The 27186-nt window shown below is 39.6% G+C and overlaps 1 protein-coding gene across 1 annotated transcript in view; it reads left to right on the top strand.

Moving 5' to 3' along the window:
* OCA2 (OCA2 melanosomal transmembrane protein) overlaps positions 1-27186 on the top strand; it is a 326371-nt gene that overhangs the window by 109511 nt on the left and 189674 nt on the right. Inside the window, exon 14 of the mRNA XM_055571821.1 lies at positions 5234-5372. Within this exon, the coding sequence (XP_055427796.1) occupies positions 5234-5372 (139 nt within the window). The remainder of the gene's footprint in view (positions 1-5233; positions 5373-27186) is intronic.

The raw sequence follows: 27186 nt of genomic DNA, 5'->3' as shown, positions 1-27186 counted from the left end.
TGCTGGTGCTGGCTGGTTCTAGAGAGACTGAGAGGTTATAGGTATGCCTGGTGGCTTCTGGGATGCTAGGTAGTAAGGACATTTGTCTAAATGTCCTCACTTCAGCTGAGGACAACTCACTTCAGCTGCACTGATCTGGGTTTTTCCATCAAAGGAATTAAAACAATCTAGTGTTCTGAGGATTCTACCAGATAAGAGATTCTCCTGCTTATGAGGCATGAGACACAGCAAGTTCAATGTCACCAACAAGGGGCTACTTCCAGAGCTCAGGACTAATTATGGGTGATGCCTTTGGTGTTTGGGAGAGTAGTGACCCTCAGAGGAGGAGTAAGTTAGAATGTGGAGTCGGGAGGGGAGAAGGAAGGGTAGAGAGGAACAGAGAGTTAGGAGCATCTCGTGGATTGGCCTGCAGTGTTATGAGTTAATCTGTTGCCCAGCCTTCTGCAAGTCTGGCTGCATTGTCATGGTCCACGTGCAAGTATGGATTTGAGGGGCAGGATGCTAGATTTAGCCTTCCTGCACAGGAGGTGCAGCACCTCCCAATACCCAGAGGTATAGTTCTTCTGAGGGTAAATGGTGGATAAAGCATATGCTAAAACCAACCCTGCCCCTGGACACCTCAGTGGGCAAGAGGCAGTTCACACCCACCACCCTCCAACCAGGGCAACTCTGCTGCTGACAGTGGTTTGAAACCATCTCACAATGTGCCAGACTCCAGCAAGTCACTATACACCCTGATGATGGCACCCTGATTCTCAACATCCCTGTACAGCTTGCACAGCTGAGGGCTGTCTCAGCCTTGCTGGGATTTGTTTACATCCTCACTCTGCTAGGAACTGGCTTTGTAATTTTATGTGAGAATCAGTTCAGTTCAGTTGCACAGTCGTGTCTGATTCTTTGCTATCCCATGGACTGTAGCATGCCGGGCTTTCCTGTCCATCACCAACTCCCGGAGCTTGCTCAAACTCATGTGCATCGAGTTGGTGATGCCATCCAACCATCTCATCCTCTGTCATCCCCTTCTCACACCTTGAATCTTTCCCACTGAAAGGTTGTTGCTGAGCCATGAAAGACACCGGGATTCATGGTCTCTGGAGAAGAAGAATTCAATCCGGGATCAGTAACGAGGCTTGATTGCTCAGAGCTTTTGTGTATTTAATAGTTTTATTAAAGTATAAAAGAGATAGAGAAAGCTTTTGACATAGACATCAGAAGTGGGTAGAAAGAGTACCCACCTGCTAGTCTATACCTATCAGTGAGTTGTTAATTAGAGAAAGGAGATGATTCAAAACTCAGAGTGGCACCAGGTCCCTCAACCACAACATACATTTTGAGATAACATTGGCACCAGGTGAATCATCCCAGGCCATAAAACGATCGACATGAATCTTGAAGAAAGGCAGGTTTCCAAGTAAATATATAGTTTCATTAACATAGATTAGGAGAACAATGTATGAGGAAAAACATACAGGTTTGTTGAGCCCTTATAGGTTCTGAGTCTTAAGCAGAACCGACTTGAAGAGAGAGTCTAGGGTAAATACATAGTTCATTAACATAGCTTAAGAAAAGCATTTCCATAAGAAAAACGCATTGGTTAGCTTAAGGTTTGAGAAAAGTTAAGTTCAGGTGGAGCCAGGTGTTGTCACGGCAACACAGAATTTTAAGAGAAACCTCCTTTTAATTTTGTATGCTGCTAAGTCGTTTCAGTCGTGTCCGACTCTGTGCGACCCCATAGATGGTAGCCCACAAGGCTCCCCTGTCCCTGGGATTCTCCAGGCAAGAACACTGGAGTGGGTTGCGGTTTCCTTCTCCAATGCATAAAAGTGGAAAGTGAAAGTGAAGTTGCTCAGTCGTGTCCCACTCTTAGTGACCCCATGGACTGCAGCCTACCAGGCTCCTCTGTCCATGGGATTTTCCAGGCAAGAGTACTGGAGTGGGGTGCCATTGCCTGTATAGAGAAGGGGAAAAAATCTGACACTTGTAGTTTGTTTCCTCCTGCCACTTAAGAGAGAGATAAAAAACATGTGACCCTTGCAGCCTATTTCCTCCATTTGGAGACCCCCTAGCCTTCCTGTCTGTTACCCTCTCACCAGCATCAGGGTCTTTTCCAATGAGTCAGTTCTTTGCATCAGGTGGCCAAAGTATTGGAGCTTCAACTTTAGCATCAGTCCTTCCAATGTATATTCAGGACTGATCTCCTTTAGGATTGACTGGTTGGATCTCCTTGCAGTCCAAGGGACTCTCAAGAGTCTTCTCTAACACCACAGTTTAAAAGCATCAATTCTTTGGTGCCCAGCTTTCTTTATGGTCCATCCATACACGACTACTAGAAAAACTATAGCTTTGACTAGATGGACCTTTTCAGCAAATTAATGTCTCTGCTTTTTAATATGCTGCCTAGGTTTATCATAGCTTTTCTTCCAAGGAGTAAGCGTCTTTTAATTTCATGGCTGCAGTCACCATCTGCAGTGATTTTGGAGGCCAAGAAAATAAAGTCTGTCACTGTTTCCCCATCTATTTGCCATGACGTGATGGGATCAAATGCCATGAACTTCGTTTTTTGAATGCTGAGTTTTAAGCCAGTTTTCACTCTCCTCTTTCACTTTCATCAAGAGGCTCTTTAGTTCCTCTTCACTTTCTGCCATAAGGGTGGTGTCATCTGCATATCTGAGGTTATTGATATTTCTCTTGACAACCTTGATTCTGGCTTGTGCTTTATCCAACCCCGCATTTCACATGATGTACTCTGCATATAAATTAAATAAGCAGAGTGACAATACAGCCTTGACGTACTCCTGTCCCAATTTGGAAGCAGTCTGTTGTTCCATGTCCAGTTCTAACTGTTGCTTCTTGACCTGCATACAGATTTCTCAGGAGGTAGGTAAGGTGGTTTGGTGTTCCTATCTCTTGAAGAATTTTCCACAGTTTGTTCTGACACAAAGGCGTTGGTGTAGTCAATAAAGCAGAAGTAGATGTTTTTCTGGGATTCTCTTGCTTTTTCTATGATCCAGCAGACATTGACAATTTGATCTCTGGTTCCTTTGCTTTTTTTCTGAATCCAGCTTGAACATCTGGAAGTTCTTGGTTCACATACTAATGAAGCCTAGCTTGGAAAATTTTGAGCATTAGTTTACTAGTGTGTGAGTTGAGTGCAATTGTGTGGTAGTTTGAGCATTCTTTGGCATTGCCTTTCTTTGGGATTGGAATGAAAACTGACTTTTTCTAGTCCTTTGGCCACTGCTGAGCTTTCCAAATTTGCTAGCTTATTGAGTGCAACACTTTAACAGCATCATGTTTTAGGATTTGAACTAGCTCAGCTGGTATTCCATCACCTCCTCTAGCTTTGTTTGTAGTAATGCTCCCTAAGGCCCACTTGACCTCACACTCCAGGATGTCTGGCTTTAGGTGAGTCAGCACACTATAATTGCTATGTGGGAATAGCAATTCCATTTATTGGTATATAAATTGCATATTTTATGATTAAAGTATCGGTGTGCTCAGATTCACTGTTTATATTATACTATTATATTCTTTATGACTCTCTAAGTTTAATCACCGGAGAAGACAATGGCACCCCACTCCAGTACTCTTGCCTGGAAAATCCCATGGATGGAGGAGCCTGGTAGGCTGCAGTCCATGGGGTTGCTAGAGTTGGACATGACTGAGCGACTTCACTTTCACTTTTCACTTCATGCATTGGAGAAGGAAATGGCAACCCACTCCAGTGTTGTTGCCTGGAGAATCCCAGGGACAGGGAAGCCTGGTGGGCTGCTGTCTATGGGGTCGCACAAAGTCGGACACAACTGAAGTGACTTAGCAGCAGCAGCAGCAGCAGCAAGCTTAATCACATTTCTTCTGCCTCTGGATTGAGTAACATTAGTATTTAGAGTTGGGCTTCCCTGGTAGTTTAGATGGTAAAGAATCCTCCTGCAATGCAGGAAACCTGGGTTCGATCGCTGCATTAAGAAGATCCCCTGGAGGAGATACTCATTCCAGTATTCTTGCCTGGAGAATCCCCATGGACAGAGGAGCTGGGCTACAGTCCATGGGCAAAGAGTCGGACATGACTGAGCAACCAAGCACAGCACAGCACACCATCTTTACAGTTAGACATCCAAATCTGGCGTTGTTGATTAGCACACACTAATCATTTTCTTGCTAAAAGCAGAGCCTGGGGCTTCCTTAGTTGAAAGCTGCTGCTGCTGACTGGAGTCTGATCCTCTTTTTTGAACTCCCTTCTCAACTTCTACACAGCTCTGTAGGCCAATCCTACTCAGAAGAGCTGCTGGCTATACTCTGAGCTGGAAGATAGTAGAAAGGACCCTTGAGGCACTTCCGTGGTGGTCTGGTGGTTAAGACTCTGAGCTTCCATTGCAGGGGCTATGGAATCACTCCCTAGTAAGGAACCAAGATCCCTCATGCCACAGGGCACCCCCACCAAAAAAGGTCCTTGAGTGCAGCAGGGGCTCCCCTTGCTGCCAACATCCAGACTCAGGCCTGGCTTCTGTAAGAAAGTGGGCAATGTAAATGGGTGGGTGGAGGAGACACCATGAGGTTTTCCCTGAACTTTCTTTAGAGCAGCCTTTCTCAACTGTGTGCTCAGTGGACCACTTGGGGAGCTGTAAATGCTGCTGCTTAGGCCCATCTCCAAGGGTTGTTCTATCATGAGCTGGGTAGCAAGAGTGTCAAGATCCCCAGACAAATCTAATGTTTAGCTAAGGTGGAAAGCCACTGCTATAGAATGTGTATTCTTTGTTAGAATTAAGCACAGTGCCTCAGCATCTGGAAACGTAAGCTGGGTAAGGAGCTAGGTTGGCAGGTGTGGTGTGAGCCACTGGGCGACAGTGCTTTCTGCTCCAGCCCCACCTTGACTCAGAGGGGTCTGGTGGCAAAGATGCGTTCATCTGTGCCACTTCCTGCCCTGCAAGGGAGCCTGTACACCAAGTGCTTCCTCCAGACCTGTGGGGGTGAGGCAGGAATGGATTTTCACATGGATGGTTCAGATGGATTGTGTGTTAACTTTCAGAGAAGTGCTGAGAGTCAACTTTATCCTGTAGCTCTATAGCACTGTTGTCACTGTTTACCCCTCAGCATTGCCTTTCTCATAGATGTGTGTGTGTGTGTGTGTGCGTGCTTCTTATACCTGCAAGTGCTTTGCAAATATTTAGGTCACACATGTGCCTTTCACAATATGGATAGTGGGACTGTTTTCATTTTCCTTCATTTATGACAGATTATGTGAGGTGCTCAACCTTGATCCAAGACAAGTCCTGATTGCAGAAGTGATCTTCACAAACATTGGGGGAGCTGCCACTGCCATTGGGGACCCACCAAATGTCCTTATTGTTTCCAACCAGGAGTTGAGGAAGATGGTATGTATCACTATAATCAGATTGTTTCCAATAAATATAGACCCCAGCTTACTTGCACATTTAGTAACATTTTACCAACATGGATATCACTTCTTATGGAGTGTTCTTGGTCATCTTGAGAGTGGGAGGTTAGGTGACTGATCCTCTAATGTAGTGGTCTGAATTGACTTCATTCTCATTCTGATAAAATTTTAAGAAAATGATTACATTTTCTATTTAGTCATAGTATGCTATAATATATTAATGGGAATTGAGGTTTCTTCCAACAATATTAATAATAAAATGATCTGCTCCCTCTCATTTTTCAACTGAGGTGGATGAATAAGTTCTTCATTGATGAAGAACTTAAGTTTTTTAAAATAAGGGTGAGAAAATGAAAGTCTTTCTGGATTTTTGGTAAGCTCTTATTAATATATAATTTCTTGTAAACAAAAATAAAAACAAAGTATTAAAGACAGTGCAAATGGTATTTTACATATCTTAGAGTTAAGGTTCAGAGAAGGCAATGGCACCCCGCTCCAGTACTCTTGCCTGGAAAATCCCATGGATGGAGGAGCCTGGTGGGCTGCAGTCCATGGGGTCACCGGGAGTTGGAAATGACTGAGCGATTTCACGTTCACTTTTCACTTTTCACTTTCTTTCTTTCTTTCTTTTTTTAAATTTTATTTTATTTTTAAACTTTACATAATTGTATTAGTTTTGCCAAATATCAAAATGAATCCGCCACAGGTATACATGTGTTCCCCATCCTGAACCCTCCTCCCTCACTTTTCACTTTCATGCATTGGAGAAGGAAATGGCAACCCACTCCAGTGTTCTTGCCTGGAGAATCCCAGGGATGGGGGAGCCTGATGGGCTGCCGTCTATGGGGTCGCACAGAGTCGGACACTACTGAAGTGACTTAGCAGCAGCAGCAGCAGCAGCAGCAGAGTTAAGGTTAAATTATACAATTAATTTTTATTTGTCATTCTTTGATCATTAGAATTTTCTCAATATCTCTTCTCTGAAGTATCAATAAAAAAGCTTTCAAATTGGTGTCAGTTATTATAGGTGATACATTTACGCCTATTTGTCTCTGAAGTGTGTTAGTATGTTTGTGTATATTTGCTGTCTTTCATAAAAATATTTAAGCCTTTGAGAGTTCATGGCTCCAAGGTGTTGAAGGGCATTTTGTGGGCCTACTGTGTTCTAAAGATTCAGGGTACGACTTAAATACTTTGGCTAAATTTAATACTCCCTGGTTGCTCTGAAAGCCAACTTCACCAGTCTTGCTGCATGAGCTGAGCAGCAGGCCCCTCCTGACCACGTCACATGAGCATACCAGAAAGTGTGTGAACCCTGTAATTTGCTTTGTAATCTGTCACCCAGGATAGGTTGCATACACATGAGAGAGAGACCTATTTTCACAGGAAAATAATGTTTTATTATTTTTATTTTATAGTAATACATTTATTTTAGAGAATGTAAATCACACACACACATATCAGAAATAAAAAATTGTCATAATCCCACCATCCAGAAATAAATCTTCTCAATATTTTGCTTAGTTGCTTGGTGGTGGTTTAGTCACTAAGTTGTGTCTGACTCTTGCAACCCCATGGACTGTAGCCTGGCAGGATCCTCTGTCCCTGCAATTCTCTAGGCAAGAATACCAGAGTGGGTTGCTGTTTCTTTCTCCAGAGGATCTTCCAGACCCAGAGATTGAACCCAGGTCTCCTGCACTGCAGGCATATTCTTTACCAGCTGAGCTACAAGGGAAGCCGCTTATTTTGGTGCATGTAGTCTGCACGAATGTTTGTATGTGGATATAATAAAAGCTGCTCTGACCAAGATGGAGTAACAGGGACTGTATTTACCCTCTTGCTTGAGACATCCAGAAAGAAAATAAACCAAAATCCAAAAAACAAAACCAGAAACAAACCAAAACCAGACAGTGGTAATGAAGGTACTAGATATCAGGTAAAAAAGGGCAGTGATCCCTGAGAAATGGGAAACAAATGCAATGAACTTATGGTTGCCCCAGCTCACTGCCTTGAGAGATTTTCCAGGATGCAGTTCAGGGAGAGAGAACCCATGTGGAGCCCACCATATGTCTAGAGTCGGGGAGGTAGAACTGACTCTGGAGGGAACAAGACAGAGAACCAGAGAGGGGAGAGTTGGACACAGAGAGAACCTCTGAGTACTTGCAGAGGGAAACTACCTGTGTCCAGGGGAAGAATAACCCAAAAGATTAGAGGGAAGAGTGTTTGATACACTGAGGGCCAAGAATAATGTCTGTTTCTGCCAGAAAGACTGTAAACCTCTTAATTCATGAGGTATTGGCCCTGATTCCACCTAATAAATCTTAAAGACCTCAAATAATCAAATTGTTTTTAAATAGTTTAACTATATCCAAAAACAAGCATCAAGAATATTTATAGGAATGCAAAAATATCCAACAACACACAAGGTAAAAATCACAATGTCTGACATCCAATCAAAGATTACCAGGCGTGCCAAGAAGCAATAAAATTTGATCTATCATGAGGAGAGTATGAACCATTTGGAATCAACCCAGAATAGACACAGGTGTTATAATTAACACACAAGTGCATTAAAACTGTTTTTTTTTAACTGTATTCTAGATGTTCATTAAGTTAAAAAGAAACATGAAAGATATTTTTTTAAAAGGCCCAAATCAAACTTCTAAAAATGAAAACTGTAATGTATGAGATAAAAGTCTCTTGTTAGGATTAAAACAGCAAATTAAGAATTTCATAAGAAAAGATTAGTGAAATTAAGGACATCAGTTCAGTTCAGTTCAGTCACTCAGTCGTGTCCAACTCTTTGCGATTCCATGAACTGAAGCACGCCAGGCGTCCCTGTCCATCACCAACACCTGGAGTTCACTCAAACTCACGTGCATCGAGTCGGTGATGCCATCCAGCCATCTCATCCTCTGATGTCCCCTTTTCCTCCTGCCCCCAATCCCTCCCAGCATCAGTCTTTTCCAATGTTAAGGACATAGGTCCAAAATAAAACAGAGTGAAAAGTAATGAAAGACATTCACGAGCTGAAGGGAAACTCCAAGTGGCCTCATATATTTATAATTCTTATCTCTGAAGGAGAGGGGAACAGAGAAAGGCATTTGAAGAAAACATGGTCTAAAATTTCAAATTTTATGAAAGATATAATCTCAGAGATTCAGGAAGTCCAATGAATTCAGAGCACAAGAAACATGAAGAAACTACACTAAGCTATGTCATAATTGTTATACACATGAAACTTAAATAATGTTATAAACTGATGATACTTTGATTTAAAAAAAGGCATAATGGGTTATTTACTTTTTCAAGACCTATACTTTGACTTGGACATTTCATTTTGGAAATTATAATAAATAGTTATTTTAAAAGTAGATATTTAAAAGATCTATATAAAAAGCTATTTTTAACAGCATAAAATTGAAAAACCTATGTAAAATATTCCAAGAATCAAGGAAGAAAGTGAAATTGAAAAATATTTTGAATTGAATTATGAAAACAAAATTTTTAGGGTTCCTCTCAAGCAGGAGTCAGCAAACTTCTTAAAAGGCCATATAATTACTATTACAGGCGTATGGGCCTTACGGTCCCTGTTGCAATCTCTCAACTCTGCCACTGTTGCAGGAAGACAGCCCCAGATAACACACAAATGAATGTGCATGTCTGTATTCTAGCCTGCAAGTGTAGTTTTCTGGTCCCTGCTCTAAAAGAGTATTTAGAAGGGATTATATACCATTAAATACCAATTAGAAAAGAAGAAATGTCTCAAATTAGTGACCTCAGCTTCAGTCTGAAGAAACTAGATAAGGAAGAGCAAATTAAACTGAAAGTAGGCTGAAGAAACACAGCATGGAAATCAGGAAAAACAATAGAGAAAATCAATGAAAGAAAAAGCTAGTTCTTGGATAGGATAAATGATTCTGACAAACTTCTGGCCAAACTGATGAAGAAAATAAGAGAGAAGACATAAATTACTGGTATGAGGAATAAGAGAATTACATCACTGCAGAGCACACAGACATTAAAGACATTGTTAGGGAGTATTGTGAACAACTCTATGTCAATAACTTTCACAATTTAGATTAAATGGACAATTCCCTTGAAAGACATACTCTACCAAACCTCACTCAAGAGGAACTAGATAACCTGAGTAGCCCTATATCTATTAAAGAAATTGAATTTGTAATGAAAAACCTTCCCAGAAAGAACAAAGCAAAGCAAGCAAAAAACTCAGGCTAAGATAGCTTTCATGAATTCTACCAAATGTTTAAGGAAGCAATAATACTATAATACCAATTATACACAAAATTTTATAGCAAATTGAAGAGGAGAGAATATTTCTCAACTTACTCTATAAAGGCCTGATGCCTAAAGCAGATAAAACCAGGATAAGAAGACTGTTGACAAATACTTTTTATGAGCACAAATAATATATTTAAAAATTAGCTAATCCAATTTAACAACTTATAAAATGAATAATACATAATAATCAAGTGGAATTTATCCTAGAAATGGAAGATTGGTGCTATATTTGAAAATATCAACCAATGCAGTTTACTAGCAAACTAAGTGAGAAAATCCATAGGATTATCTCAATAGATATAGAAAAATATTTGGAAAAGTCAACATCCATTATTGATCACATCACTCAATAAAGTAGGGAAAAAGTGAGCTTCATCAGCCTGATAAAGAGCATCTATGAAAATATTATGGCCAGCATCATAGTTAAAAGAGGAAAACTGAATATTTTCCTCAGATCAGAAACAAGACAAAGATGTCTGTTCTTACCACTTAAATGTATTTTACTGGAGGCTCTTGTTGGCACAATAAGTCAAGAAAAGAAATACAAGGCATCCACACTGGCAAGGAAGAATTAAATCTGTTTGCATATTACATGATTGTTCATGTGTAAAATCTGACGGAATCTACAAAAGAAAAAAACAAAACAAAAACTTATGAAAATCATAACTAAAATTAACAAATGTACAATACAGGATCAATATAGAAAAATTAATGGTTATCTATATTCTAACAACAAACAATTGGAAGCGGAAATAAAAATGCCATTTACAATAGCATCAATATATAAAATAGGTTAAATCTGAGCAAACATATGCAAGAAAACAACAAAATATTGCAGAGAATAATTAAAGAAGATAAAAATAGATGGGGCGATATATTTTGGTCATGGATCAGAAAACTCAACATCATTCAAGTATTAGTTCTCCCTAGATTGATCTATAGAGTCATGCAATTCCTATAAAAAAACAGCAAATTTTTCTTTTTGTAGAAATTAACAAACTGATTTTAAAATTTATATGGAAATTCAAAGTATCCAGAATGGTCAAAAACAAGTCTTAAAGTACAGAACAAATTGGGAGGGCTAGTACTACCTTCAGATCAGATCAGATCAGTTGCTCAGTTGTGTCTGACTCTTTGTGACCCCATGAATCACAGCACGCCAGGCCTCCCCGTCCATCACCAACTCCTGGAGTTCACTGAGACTCACGTCCATCGAGTCAGCGATGCCATCCAGCCATCTCATCCTCTGTCGTCCCCTTCTCCTCCTGCCCCCAATCCCTCCCAGCATCAGAGTCTTTTCCAATGAGTCAACTCTTCGCATGAGGTGGCCAAAGTACTGGAGTTTCAGCTTCAGCATCATTCCTTCCAAAGAAATCCCAGGGCTGATCTCCTTCAGAATGGACTGGTTGGATCTCTTTGCAGTCCAAGGGACTCTCAAGAGTCTTCTCCAACACCACAGTTCAAAAGCATCAATTCTTCGGCGCTCAGCCTTCTTCACAGTCTAACTCTCAGATCCATACATGACCACAGGAAAAACCATAGCCTTGACTAGACGAACCTTTGTTATTATAAAGCCACAAATAACAAAAACAGTGTGGTTAGCATCAAGATAAGTGGAAGATAAATAGAACAAAGGATATAAATACCAGATACAAATTTCAGATATAAGTCTTCACATACATGACTTTTGATGAAATGATTTTTGACAAAGGTGCAGAGCCAATTAAGTGGAGAAAGGATAATTTTTTTTCACAAATAGTCCTGGAATGAATGAACATGCATATGCAGGAGAAATGAATTTCTGTCCACACCTTCTACTTTATCAAAAGATTAACTGAAATGTAGATTATAGACATAAAGGCCAAAACTTTAAATCTTAATAGAAAAGATAATTTACAGTAGAATAGATATAGAAGTAGTTCAAGTGAGAGCATGGTTATTGTAATTTATTAGACTAAGTTTAGAACTTGGCTTTCTGTTTCTGTTATTTGTCTCTTCTTTTTACGGCAATATATTAATGAATGCTGCAACAGCTTAGCTGCCTCCAGCTGGCATCACATTAGTATTTAGAGCGACTGATCTGATCTGACTTATTTATTCAAGGATAATTGCTTTACAAAATTTTATGTTTTTTTTTTTTTGTCAAAGCACAACATGAATCAGCCATATGTATATATATATATACTCTCCCTTCTGAAACTCCCTCCCATCTCCCTCCCCATCCCACCCCTCTAGGTTGATACAGAGCCCCTGATTGGGTTTCCTGAGCCATACAGCAAATTTCCATTGGCTATCTTTTTTATGTATGGTAATGTAAGTTTCCATATTACTCTTTCCATACATCTCCCCTCTCCTCCCCTCTCCCCATGTCCATAAGTCTATTCTCTATGTCTGTTTCTTCATTCAGATCAGATCAGATCAGATCAGTTGCTCAGTCGTGTCCGACTCTTTGTGACCCCATAAATTGCAGCACGCAAGGCCTCCCTGTCTATCACCAACTCCCGGAGTTCACTCAGACTCATGTTTTTCCATTGCTGCCCTGCAAATAAATTCTTCAGTACCATTTTTCTAGATTCCGTAAATATGTGTTAGAATATGATATTTATCTTTCTCTTTCTGACTTCAACTCTGTATAATAGGCTCTAGGTTCATCCGCCCCATTAGAACTGACTCAAATGCATTCCTTTTTATGGCAGAGTAATATTCCATTGTGTATATATACCACAACTTCTTTATCCATTCTGTCGGTGGACATCTAGGTTGTTCTAGCTGTTGTAAATAGTGCTGCAATGAACAGTGTGTTACATGTGTCTTTTTCAATTTTGGTTTCCTCAGGGTATATGCCTAGGATTGGGATTGCTAGTTTTATTCTTAGTTTTTTAAGGAATCTCCATACTGTCCTCCATAGTGGCTGTATAAATTTACATTCCCACCAACAGTGTAAAAGCATTCTCTTTTCTCCACACCCTCATCAGCTATTATTGTTTGTAGACTTTTTGATGATAACCATTCCAACTGGCATGAAGTGGTATCTCGTTGTAGTTTTGATTTGCATTTCTCTAATAATGAGCTATGTTGAACATCTTTTCAATGTGTTTGTTAGCCATCTGTATGTCTTCGTTGGAGGAATGTCTGTTTAGGTATTTTTCTAACTTTTTGATTCAGTTGTTTGTTTTTCTGGTATTGAGTTGTATGAACTCTTTGTATATTTTGGAAATTAATCCTTTGTCAGTTGTTTAATTTGCTATTATTTTCTCCCATTATGAGGGTTGTCTTTTCACCTTGCTTATAGTTTCCTTTGCTGTGCAAAAGTTTTTAAGTTTAATCAGGTCACACTTGTTTATTTTTGTTTTTATTTCTGTAACACTAGGAGGTGGGCCATAGAGGATCTTGCTTTGATTTATGTCATCAAGTGTTCTGTCTCTGTTTTCCTCTAAGAGTTTTATAGTTTCTGGTCTTACATTTAGGTCCATTTTGAGTTAATCTTTGTGTATGATGTTAGGAAGTGTTCTCATTTCATTATTTTACATGTTCAGTTCAGTTCAGTTCAGTTCAGTCACTCAGTCATGTCCAACTCTCTGCGACCCCATGAATTGCAGCACGCCAGGCCTCCCTGTCCATCACCAACTCCCGGAGTTCACCCAGACTCATGTCCATCAAGTCAGTGATGCTGTCCAGTTTTTCCAGAATCATTTATTGAAGAGGCTGTCTTTGCCCCATTGTATATTCTTGCCTCTTTTGTCAAAAATAAGGTACCCACAGGTGCATGGGTTTATTTCTGGGCTTTCTCTCTTGTTCCATTGATCTATATTTCTGTTGACTGCAGCTTTGTAGTATAATCTGAAGCCAGGAAGGTTGATTCCTCCAGCTCCATTCTTCTTTCTCAAGACTGCTTTGGCTATTTGGGGTCTTTTGTGTTTCCATATGAATTGTGAAATTTTTTGTTCTAGTTCTGTGAAAAATGCCATTGGTAATTTGATAGGGATTGCATTGAATGTGTAGATTGCTTTTGGTAATATAGTCATTTTCACAATATTGATTCTTCCTATTTTTCCTACCCAGGAACATGAAATATCTCTCCATCTGTATATGTCATATTTGATTCTTTCATCAGTGTCTTATAATTTTATGTATAGAGTTATTTTGTCTCCTTAGGTAAGTTTATCCCTAGATATTTAATTCTTTTTGTTGTAATGGTGAATGGGATTGATTCCTTAATTTCTCTTTCTGGTTTTTCATTGTTAGTATATAGAAATGCAAGTGATTTCTGTATATTAATTTTGTATCCTGCAAGTTTGCTAAATTCACTGATTAGCTCTAGTAATTTTCTGATACTATCTTTCAGGTTTTCTATGTACAATATCATGTCATCTGCAAACAGTGAGACCTTTACTTTTTCTTTTCTGATCTGGATTCCTTTTATTTCTTTTTATTCTTTGATTACTCTAGCTAGAACTTCCAGAACTATGTTGAATAATAGTGGTGAAAGTGGACATCCTTGTCTTGTTCCTGATCTTAGGGGGAATGCTTTCAGTTTTTCACCATTGAGAATAATATTTGCTGTAGGCCTATCATATATGGTCTTTACTGTGTTGAGGTAGTTTCCTTCTATGCCCATATTTTGAAGAGTTTTAATCATAAATGGGTGCTGAAGTTTGTCAAAGGCTTTTTGTTCATCAATTGAGATTATCATATGGTTTTTATCTTTCAATTTGTTAATATGGTATACCACATTGATTGATTTGTATATATTGAAGAATCCTTGCATTCCCAGAATAAACCGAACTTAATTATGGTGTATGAACTTTTTGATGTATTGCTGAATTCTGTCTGCTAAAATTTTATTGAGGATTTTTTTTCTTTTTTTAAATTTAAATTTATTTATTTTAATTGGAGGCTAATTACCTTACAATATTGTATTGGTTTTGCCGTACATCAACATGAATCTGCCATGGGTGTACATGCGTTCCCCATCCTGAACCCCCTTCCCACCTTCCTCCTCATACCATCCCTCTGGGTTGCACTGCTGGGCATACACACCAAGGAAACCAGAATTGAAAGAGACATGTGTACCCCAATGTTCATCGCAGCACTGTTTATAATAGCCAGGACATGGAAACAACCTAGATGTCCATCAGCAGATGAATGGATAAGAAAGCTGTGGAACATATACACAATGGAGTATTACTCAGCCATTAAAAAGAATACATTTGAATCAGTTCTAATGAGGTGGATGAAACTGGAGCCTATTATACAGAGTGAAGTAAGCCAGAAAGAAAAACACCAATACAGTATACTAACACATATATATGGAATTTAGAAAGATGGTAATGATAACCCTGTATGCGAGGATTTTTGCATCTATGTTCATCAGTGATATTGGCCTGTAGTTTTCTTTTTTTGTGTTGTCTTTGTCTGGTGTTGGTATCAGGGTGATGGTGGCCTCATAGAATGAGTTTGTAAATGTTCTTTCCTCTAAAATTTTTTGAAAAAGTTTTAGGATAGGCATTAACTTTTCTCTAAAATTTTGATAGAATTCTCCTGTGAAGCTATCTGGTCCTGGGCTTTTGTTTTTTGACCACAGCTTCAATTTCAGAGCTTGTAATTGGGTTGTTCATAATTTCTATTTCTTCCTGGTTCAGTCTTAGAAGATTGACGTTTTCTAAGAATCTGTCCATTTTTTTCCAGGTTATCCAATTTATTGCCATATAGTTTTTCATAATAGTCTCTTCAATCCTTTGTATTTCTGCATTGTCTATTGTAATCTCTTCTTTTTCATTTCTAATTTTGTTGATTTGATTCTTCTATCTCTTTTTCTTGATGAATCTGGCTAAAGTTTTGTCAATTTTGTTTATCTTCTCAAAGAATCAGCTTTTAGTTTTATTAATCTTTTCTATTGTTTCTTTCTTTTCTTTTTCATTTATTTCTGCTCGGATTCTTATGATTTCTTTCCTTCTACTAATTTTGGGTTTTTTTTTGTTCTTCTTTTCCCAGTTGTTTTATGTGTAAGTGAGGTTGTCTGTTCGATGTTTTTCTTGTTTCTTGAGGTAGGATTGTGTTGCTATAAACTTTCCTCTTAGAACTGCTTTTGCTGCATCCCATAGGTTTTGAGTTGTTTTTTCATTGTCATTCGTTTCTAGAAAATTTTGTATTTCCCTTTTGATTTCTTCAGTAACCTGTTGTTTATTTAGAAACATGTTTTTTAATCTCCATGTGTTTGTGTTTCTTACAGTTTTTTCTTGTAATTGGTATCTAGCCTCATAGTGTTGTGGTTGGACAAGATGCTTGATATGATCTCAATTTTCTTAAATTTATTAGGTTTGATTTATGACCCAAGATGTGGTCTATCCTGGAGAATGTTCCCTGCACACTTAAGAAGGTATATTCTTCTGCATTTGGATGGAATGTCCTGAAGATATCGATGAGATCTATCTCATATAATGTATCATTTAAGATTTGTGCTTCCTTATTAATTTTCTGTTTTGATGATCTGTCCATTGGTGTGAGTGGGGTGTTAAAGTCTCCTACTATTATTGTGTTACTGTCTCCATTTAGTCTGTTAGTATTTGTCTTATGTATTGGGTTTTCCTATGTTGGGTGCATATATATTTACAACTGTTATGTCTGCCTCTTGGATTGATCCCTTGATCATTATGTAGTGTCCTTTCTTTTTTTTTTTTCCTCATTATTTCTTTTTTTTAAAATTATTTTATTTTATTATTATTTTTATTTATTTATTTTATTTTTTAACTTTACAATATTGTATTGGTTTTGCCATATATTTTATTTTTTAACTTTACAATCATGTAGTGTCCTTTCTTATCTCTTGTAATATTCTTTATTTTAAGGTCTATTTTGTCTGATATGAAGATTACTACTCCAGCTTTCTTTTGCTTCCCATTTGCATGCAATATATTTTTCCAGCCTCTCACATTCAGTCTATATGTGTCTTTAGGTCTGAAGTGGGTTTCTTGTAGACAGCATATATATGGGTCTTGTTTTTGTATCTATTCATCCAGTCTGTGTCTTTTGATTGGAGCATTTAATACATTTACATTTAAAGTAATTATTGATATATATGTTCCTATTACCATTTTCTTAATTGTTTGGGGTTGATTTTGTAGATCTTTTTCTTCTCTTGTATTTCTTGACTATTAAGTCCCTTTAACATTTGTTGTAAAGCTGGTTTGGTGGTAGTGAATTCTCTTAACTTTTGCTTGTCTGAAAACTTTTGCTTGTCTGAAATACCATCAATTTTGAATGAGATCCTTGCTGGGTACAGTCAAAACATAAAAACAAGTCAAAACAGAAGGATAATAAATGTTTTTCTTGAGTCACGGCTGTCAGAGTCCTTTCCCTTGCTGGGAATCACAGTCCACCTCACCTCCCCAGGATGCCCTTCAACATTGTTCTGATCTCTGTACCAGCTCTGGGGGCAGCTTAGATTCTAATCTGGTCCTACTCCTGTGTGTTCTCTCCTCCAATGTCCACAGCTATCAGAACTAGTGCATTTTCTTTTGTGGGAGCTCTCAGTGACCTTTTATATATTCCACATGCACAGAGTCTTCCTAGTTAACTGTGTGGATTTAGTTTGCTGCTTGTATAGCTGGTGGGAAAGTTTTGGGTCTTCTTCGTTAGCCAGCTTGCCCCTGGATTTCAATTGTGGTTTTATTTCTACCTCTACATGTGGGTCCTCCACTGGGGTTTGCTCCCAAGGCTGCCCTGGAGGACTTGGGTTTGCCCCTGTGAGGGTCAGGTGTGGAGGTCGTGCAGCTGCTTGGATTGCAGGAGTTCTGACAGCACGGTACTCAGGGGAGTTACCAGCTAGGGTGGCAGGAAATATAGTTCTCTAGAAGGGTATGGCCACCAGTCTTGGCCAATGGCTTCAGTATTCTTGCCTGAAGAACCCCTTCTCTGACAGGGAAACCTGGAAGGTCACAGTCTACCGGGTCACAGAGTCCGGACACGACTGAAGTGACCCTGTGTGCATAGATGCAAGACTTTTTTTTTTTTTTTGCTGTGACAGCTCTGCCCCAGTGAGTGTTGAATGTGAAGATGTTGCAGCTTCTTGGCTTATGGGGACCCCGGCAGTGCCAAGTGTGCAGAGACATGGACTGCCTCCGATGCAGAAGTTATGGCCCTGTTAGAGTCTTTTTTTGACCTTCTTTTAGCTGGTGATCAGAACACCTCTTTGGCCAATCTTTCTCCATAGCTCCGCATGTTCAGACACTTAGAGGGCTCCCTTGCCTGGGGTCCTTCTCTGTTGTTTGGTGCATCAGGCACATAGAGACGCCCCCCAGGTGGGGTCCTGCTCTGTAGATCAGTGTGTCATGCACTTAAAGGGGCACCCTGGGTGGGGTCCTAATCTGTAGTTCAGTGCATCAGGCATTTGATGAGCCAGTCTCTCTGTTGTTCAGCTAGTGATGCTGGCGTGTGGGGAGAGAGGCTATGGTGATGGCTCCACCCCCTACATGACTGAGCAGTATTGCCTTGCTTCCATGGCTGCCTGGCTTTCCTCCACAGGCATTTCCCACCACAGTCTCTTCCCTCACATCCCCTCGATCTTTCTCTCCATAGTCAACAGCAGCCCTCACCCTAGGATTGCTCCACAACCCCTAAACTCCAGTCCCAGCCACTGTGCCTTCCAGGGTCCTGGGTCCCTGTCCAGGGTATGTAGGGCTGAGGCAGGGACTGTCGGATTCTCATTCCATTTAGGCTGCCACAGATCAGCTGTTTCCCTGTCAGCCTTAAATGTTTCTCCTCTGACTCAGACAATTGCCCTGATGTGGAGATTGAACCCCTGCTTCAGTTCCCCCACCTTCTGAGGGCAGGTCCAGTTCTACTGAACACTCCTGTTTTCCCCCCTAGTTCCTTCGTCCTACTGAGTTTTGCATGGCTCTATATATTCTTTTCCACTGGTCAGGTACTCCTGTCTGGTCTCAGCTGGTGTTCTGCATGCACTTCTGTGTCTGAGGGGTATTCCTGAGGTATCCATGGAGAGAGATATACTTCACGTTCACCTACTCCTCCGCCATTTTGTTCCCCTACATTAGTTTTAATGTAAGACTCTAGACATAATTCAACATTAAAAAAACTAAGATCATGGCATCCAGTCCCATCACTTCATGGCAAATAGATAGGGAAACAATAGAAACAGTGACAGAGCTTATTTTCTTGGGCTCCAAAATCACAGAGGGCAGTGACTGCAGCCACAAATTTAAAAGACACTTACTCCTTGGAAGAAAAGCTATGACAAACCTAGACAGTTTTTTAAAAAGTAGAGACATTACTTTGCTGACAAAGATCCATCTAGTCAAAGCTATGATTTTTCTAGTAGTCAGGTATGAATGTGAGAGTTGGACCATAAAGAAGTCTGAGCACCAAAGAATTGATGTGTTTGAACTGTGGTGTTGGAGAAGACTCTTGAGAGTCCCCTGGACTGCAAGGAGATCCAACCAGTCAATAAGATTCTAACAGAAATCAACACTGAATATTCATTTGATTGACTGATGCTGAAGCTGAGGCTCCAATACTTTGACCACCTCATGCAAAGAGCTGATTCACTGGAAAAGACCCTGATGCAGGGAAAGATTGAAGGCAAAAGGAGAAAGATATGGCAGAGGATGAAATGGTTGGTTGATAATCACCGACTCAATTCACATGAGCAAACTCTGGGATATGGTGAAGGACATGGAAGCTTGGTGTGCTGCACTCCATGGGACTGCAAAGAGTTGGACATGACTGAGCAACAGAACAACAAGAACTAGGCATAATGTCTCTCTTGGACTCAAATTGAGCTAACTCTACATTCTTTTAAACCTCTTCCTAGAGTCCTAGATCTGAATGCTCTGACTAATCTGTGGGATGTTACCCAAATAGGGCCTGGGTCCTGGACCTTTACCAAGTCACATAGAAAGATGAAGGGAAAGAGCAGTCTGTTAGACTATTCCCACATTCTTCCATGGTATTCTGACATGGTGTTGTGAATATCCAGGGTTTAAACCTAACAGTAAGGGAGAAAGGTAAGGTTTTGTAAAAACACCTAAAGGGCGCTGGAGGTGAGCACCCTCTCTGATTGCACTAAAGCTAAGCCTTGGCTCCTTACCCAGCTTTGTGCCACAATGACATCCCCTGGGGACATGGATTTAGGGCTGTCCTGTTTTATTAAAGATGACATTCCTTGACTTCCCCTCAGTGACTTTCCCTCCTTTTTTTGGGTTAAACTATATCTTTCAGTGGAGAAGGCGATGGCATCCCACTCCAGTACTCTTGCCTGGAAAATCCCATGGACGGCAGAACCTGGCAGGCTGCAGTCCGAGAGATCGCTAAGATTTGGACATGATTGAGCGACTTCCGTTTCACTTTTCACTTTCACACATTGGAGAAGGAAATGGCAACCCACTCCAGTGTTCTTGCCTGGAGAATCCCAGGGATGGGGGAGCCTGGTGGGCTGCCGTCTATGGGGTCGCACTGAGTCGGACATGACTGAAGTGGCTTAGCAGCAGCAGCAGCAGCATATCTTTCAGAAAAGGTATCTAATTAATATCTTTTTTGTGGATAACCAAGAGTGGTTGTAATTCATTTTATAGTAGTTCAGAGATAAGGGAATATTTATTTACATGGAGTGAGCTTCGCTGAGCTTCCCTGGTGGCTCAGATGGTAAAGAATCTGCCTGCAATGCAGGAGACCCAGGTTCAATCCCTGCATCAGGGAAGATTCCCTGGAGAAGAGAATGGCTACCCACTCCATTATTCTTGCCTGGAGAATTCCATGAACAGTGGAACCTAGAAGGGGTCAGGTTCCTCTGACCCTACAGTATATGGGGTCATAAAGAGTTGGACATGACTGAGCAACTAACATTTTTCACTACTTATGTGTAGCCACAAATGAAAACATACTTCCAGGGAGTGTATTTAGCAGAGATTAACATATAAATTCTCATTATCAATAATGACAGCACAGCTATACATTTGAATCACATGATGGGCACAGTTATTTGGTATTAATAGGTTCATTACTGGAATAGGAAGAATGATTATCAAAATAAAATTTGAAGTTAATTTAAAATATTCACATAGAAATTTTATACTTAATGTGTAATTCAGAGTAATAATTGAAAAACAGTACTAAGCTGGAGAAAGTGCTGAAGGGCTGGAAACAAGATGGTGGAGGGGGAGGACTTGTGCATAGCTCCTCTCACAAAAACACCATAATCGCAACTAACTGATAACCAAGAGTGGTTGTAATTCATTTTATAGTAGTTCAGAGATAAGGGAATATTTATTTACATGGAGTGAGCTTCGCTGAGCTTCCCTGGTGGCTCCTAGCAAAACAGACTGGAATGTACCAAAAAAGATATTCTACATCCAAAGACAAAGAAGAAGCCACAGTGAAACAGTAGGAGGGGTGCAATCATGATAAAATCAAAGCCTATACCCACTCGGTGGGCAATCCACAAACCAGAAAACAATTGTATTGCAGAGGTGTTCCCACAGGAGTGAGAGTTCTGAGCTCCATGTCAGGCTTCACAGCCTGGGATCCTGGCATCAGGGCAAGGATCTCCCAGAGCCTTTGGCTGTAAAAGCCAGTAAAACTTGATGACAGGAACCCCACAGGACTGGGAGAAATAGAAACTCCTTTCTTGGAGGACACACACAAGGTCTTGTGTGCACTGGGACCCAGGGAAAAGCCGTGACTAAATAGAAGCCTGGGCCAGAACTACCTCCTTGTCTTGGAGGGTCTCCTGGGGAGGCAGGGGGCAGCTGTGATTCACTGTGGGAACAAAGACACTGGTGGTAGAGGTACCGTGGAGTGCTCATTGGCCTGAGCTCTCCTGGAGGTCACCAAGTCACCAAGACCTGGCACCACCCAACATCCCGTAGGCTGTACTGCTAGGCCACTTCAAGCCAAACAACCAGTAACACAGGAATATAGCCCCACCCATCATCAGACAAGCTACTTAAAATCTTCCTAAGCTACATATAGCCATCTCTAAACATTCTACTTCTATCTATAAAATAGAAACAGACTCACAGACATAGAGATCAGACTTGTGGTTGTCAAAGGGGTGGGGAAGGAGAGTATATATATGTATATATATATATAATGAGTATATATATATATATATACACATATATATGTATATATATATATATATAACCGAGTCACTTTGTTGTACAGCAGAGATTGGCACAGCATTGTAAATCAACTGCATTTCAAAGTAAAAATAAAAAAGTAAACATACCCTTGACATGGCCCTACTCACCAGAGGGACAAGACCCAGCTCCATCTGTCAGTGGGCAGGCACCAGTCCCTTCCACCAGGAAGTCTGCACAAGCCTCTCAAGTCAGGCTTACCCACCAAGAAGGGAGGCACCAAAAGCAAGAGGAGCTGCAACCCTGCAGCCTTTGGAATAGAAAGTGCAATCACATAAAGTTACACAAAATGAGATAGCAAAGGAGTGTATTTCAGGTGAACAAGAAAAAAACCCCAGAAGAATAACTAAGTGAAGTAGAGATAAGCAATCTACCCCATGAAGTATTCAGAATAATGATAGTAAAGATGATCCAGAATCTTGGAAAAATAATGCAGGTATGGATTGAGAAGATATAAGAAATGTTTAACAAAGAGCTAGGAGATATAAAGAATAAACAAACAGATATAAACAATGCAATAACTGAAGTGAAAAATACACTATAAGGAATCCTTAGCAGAATAAGTGAAACAGAAGAACAGATAAGTGAGCTAGAAGACAGAATGGTTGAAATACTGCCACAGACTAGAATAAAGAAAAAAGAATGAAAACAAATGAGAACAGTTTAAGAGACCTCTGGGGCAATGTTAAATGTTGCATTACAGGGGGTCCCAGAAGGGGAAGAGAGAGAGAGAAAGGACCTGAGGAAATATTTGAAAAGATATTGATAATAGCTGGAAATGTCTCTAACATGGGAAAGGAAATAGTCACCCAAGATCAGGCACTCAGAGAAGCCCAGGCAGGATAAACCCAAGGAGGAACATGCCGAGATGCATATTACTCAAACTGACAAAAATTAAAGACAAAAAGAAAATACTAAAAGCAACAAGGGAAAAGCAACAAATAACATACAAAGGAATCCCCATAAGGTAATGAAGTGATTTTTCAGCAGAAACTTTTGAGGCCAGAAGGGAGAGGCATGTTATATTAATATTTTAAGTGATGAAAGGGAAAAGCCTACAGTCAAGAATATGCAGCAAGGCTCTCTTTCAGATTTGACAGAGAAATTAAAACTTTACAGACAAGCAAATGCTAAGAGAATTTAAAAGCACCAAATCAGCTTTACAACAAATGTGAAAGAAGTCTCTAAGAAGAAAAGGAAAAGGTACAACTAGAAACAAGAAAATTATGAATGGAAAAGTTCACCAGTAAAGGCAAACAAACAGCAAAGGTAGGAAATCATCCACACACAAATATATCAAAACCAGCTACTGTGAGAAGAGAGTACAAATGCAGGATATAGGAAATGCATTTGAAATGAAAAGACCAACAACTTAAAATAATCTTGAATATATATAGACTGTGATATCAAAACCTCATAACTACAAACCAAATATACACAATAGATATATGACAAAAAAGAAAAAAGAATCCAAACACAACACTAAAGTTAGCCATTAGGTCATAAGAGAAGAGAGCAAAAGAGGAAGGGAAGAAAAAAGACTTATAAAAACAAATCCAAAACAATTAAAATGACAATAAAAATATATGTTGATAATTGCTTCATTGTAAATAGATTAAATGCTTCAACCAGAAGACATCCACCCATAGAATAGATGCAAAATAAGACCCATATATAGACCCATATATATGCTGTCTATAAGAGGCCCACTTCAGATCTAGGGAGGCATAAAAAATGAAAGTGAAGGGATGGAAAATGTATACCATGTAAATTGAAATAAAAAGAAACCTCAAGTAAATATTCATATCAGACAAAATAAAGACCTGTTACCAGAGACAAAAAGGACACTACATAATAATCAAAGGATCAATCCAAGAAAATAGTGTAACAGTTGTAACTATGTATACACCTAGCATAGGAGCATCTCAGTATATAAGGCAAATTTTGTTGTTCAGTCGCTAAGTCGTGTTTGACTCTTTGCAACACCATGGACTGCAGCACGTCAGCCTTCCCTGTCCTTCACTATCTCCTGGAGTTTCATGTGCATTGAGTTGGTAATGCTATCTAACCATCTTATCCTCTGTCATCCCTTCACTCTTCCCCAGCATCAGGCTCTTTTCCAGTTTGTTGGCTCTTCACATCAACTTCAGCAGTAGTCCTTCCAATGAGTAATCCAGAGTCAGAGTATTGCTGAAGTTGATTGGCACTTCAACTTCAGCGCTTCAGTTGAAGGAGCTTCAACTTCAGCAAAAGTCCTTCCAATGAATATTCAGGGTTGATTTTCTTTAGAATTGACTGGTTTAATCTCCTTGCAGTCCAAGGGACTCTCAATAGTCTTCTCCACAGTTGGAACCACGTTTGGACCACATGTGGAAAGCATCAATTCTTTGGCTCTCAGCCTTATTTATAGCTCAACTCTCACATCTCTACATGACTACTGGAAAAAACCATGGCTTTGACTACATGGATATATGTTAGCAAAGTGATATCTTGCTTTTTAATATGCTGCCTTGCTTGGTTTATCATAATGTTCCTTCCAAGGAGCAAGCATTTTTTAATTTCAAGGCTGTAGTCACTGTCCACAGTGATTTTGGAGCACAAGAAAATAAAATCTATCATTGTTTCCACTTTCCCCCCATCTATTTGCCATGGGACAGGCCAGGATCTTAGTTTTTTTTTTTTTAATGTTGAGTTTCAAGCCAGCTTTTTCACTCTCCTTCACCCTCATCAAGAGGCTCTTTAGTTCCTTTTCACTTTCTGCCTTTAGAATGGTATCATATGCATATCTGAGGTTGTTGATAGTTCCCCTGGCAGTCTTGATTCCAGCTTGTGATTCAACCAGCCTGGTTTTGTGTGATGTACTCTGTGTAGATGTTGAATAAGCAGGGTGACAATATACAGCCTTGATGTCCTCCTTTCCCAATTTGGAACCAGTCTGTCGTTCCATGTCTGGTTCTAACTGTTGCTTCTTGACCCACATACATGTTTCTCAGAAGACAGGTAAGGTGGTCTGGTATTCTCATCTTTTTAAGAATTTTCAGTTTGTTGTGATCCTCATAGTCAAAGGTTTTAGCATAGTCAATGAAGCAGAAGTAGATTTTTTATGGAACTCCCTTGCTTTCTCCATGATCCAATAAATGTTGGCAATTTGATCTCTGGTTCCTCTGCCTCTTTGAAATGCAGCTTGTACATCTGGAAGTTCAAAGTTCATGTACTGTTGAAGTATAGATTGAAGGATTTTGAGCATAACCTAGCTAGCATGTGAAATGGGTATAATTATACAGTAGTTTGAACATTCTTTGACATGCCCTTCTTTGGGATTGGAATGAAAACTGACCTTTTCCATCCTTTTCGTGGCCACCATGGAGTTTTCCAAATTTGCTGATATATTGCATGCAGCACTTTAATAGCATAATCTTTTAGGATTTTAAATAGCTCAGCTGGAATTCCATCACCTCCACTGGCTTTGTTTGTAGTAATGTTTCCTAAGGCCCACTTGACTTCACACTCCAAGATGTCTGGCTCTAGGTGAGTGACCACATCTTTGTGTCTATCCAAGTCATTAAGACCTTTTTTTTTGTATAAGGCAAATACATAAAAGGATAAGCCATAAAGGCAAAGCCATAAAAGGAGAAATTGACAGTAACACAAAAATAGTGGGGAGTTTTAACACCCCATTTTTATCAATGGACAGATCATCCAGATAGAAAATAAGTAAGGAAACAGTTTTTATATGACCCACTAGACCAGTTGGACTTAATTGATATTTTTAGAGCATTCCATCCAAAAGCAGCAGAATATACATTCGTCTCAAGTGCACATGGAACATTCTCCAGGATAGATCACATTTGGGTCACAAATCAATCCTTGGCAAATTTAAGAAAATTGAAATCATATCAAGCATCTTTTCCAACTTCAAGCTATGAGGTTATAAATCAACTACAAGAAAAAACTGAAAAAATCACGAGCACATGGGGGCTAAAAATGTGCTACTAAACAACCAATGGATCACTGAAGATATCAAAGAGGAAAGGGAAAAAAAATGCCTTGAGACATGAAAATGAAAACGCAGTGATCCAAAATCTGTGGAACACAGCAAAGACAGTTCAAAGAGGGAAGTTTATAGCAATACAACCTTACCTCAGGAAACAAGAAAAATCTGTTAAACCACCTAAACAACATAACCTGTCCCTTATATCTAAAGCAATTAGAGAAAGAACAAACAAAATCCAGTGTTAGTAGCAGGAGAGAAATCATAAAGATCAAAGCAGAAGTAAATGAAATATAGACAAAGAAAATAATAGAAAAGGTCAATGAAACTAAAAGCTGGTTCTTTGAAAAGGTAAACAAAATTGATAAACCTTTAGCCAGACTCATTAAGAAAAGTTGGGATAGGGCTCAAATCAACAAAATCAGAAATGAAGAAAGAAAAGTTATAAACGACACCACAGAAATACAAAGGATAAGAGACTACTACAAGTAACTGTATGCCAATAAAATGAATAAAGTAAAAGAAATGGATAAATTCTTAGGTATAATTTTCCAAGACTGAATGTGGAAGAAATAAAAAAATATGAATAGACCAATCATAAGTATTGGGATTGAAGCTACGATTTAAAAAATCCCAACTAATAAAAGTCCAGGACCAGAAGACTTCATAGGCAAATTCTACCAAACACATAAAGACTTAATACCTATTCTTCTGAAACTCTTCAAAAAAATTGCAGAAGGAACACTGGAACTCATTCTGTGAGGCCACTATCACTCTGATACTAAAACTAGACACACACAGAAGTCGCTCAGTCGTGTCCGACTCTTTGCGACCCCATGGATTGTAGCCCACCAGGCTCCTTGGTCCATGGGATTTTCCAGGCATGAATACTGGAGTGGGTTGCCGTTTCCTTCTCCAACCTAGACAGCATATTGAAAAGCATATTCCTTTGCTGACAAAGATCCATCTAGTCAAATCTATGGTTTTTCCAGTAGTCATATATGGATGTGAGAGTTGGACTACAAAGAAAGCTGAACACCAAAGAATTGATGCTTTTGAACTGTGGTGTTGGAGAAGACTCTTGAGAGTCCCTTGGACTGCAAGGAGATCAAACCAGTGAATCCTAAAGGGAATCATTCCTGAATATTCATTGGAAGGACTCATGCTGAAACTTGAAGCTGCAAGCCACTAGATGTGAAGAACTAACTCACTGGAAAAGACCCTAATGTTGGGAAAGAGTGAAGGCAGGAGGAGAAAGGGACAACAGAGGATGAGATGGTTGTATGACATCACCGACTTGATGGACATTAGTTTAAGGATGCTCCAGGAGTCGGCGATGGACA

Source organism: Bubalus kerabau, chromosome 3 (genome assembly GCF_029407905.1).
Source record: "Bubalus kerabau isolate K-KA32 ecotype Philippines breed swamp buffalo chromosome 3, PCC_UOA_SB_1v2, whole genome shotgun sequence".
Lineage (NCBI taxonomy): Eukaryota > Metazoa > Chordata > Mammalia > Artiodactyla > Bovidae > Bubalus > Bubalus kerabau.
This window is presented reverse-complemented; position numbering and strand designations above follow the sequence as displayed.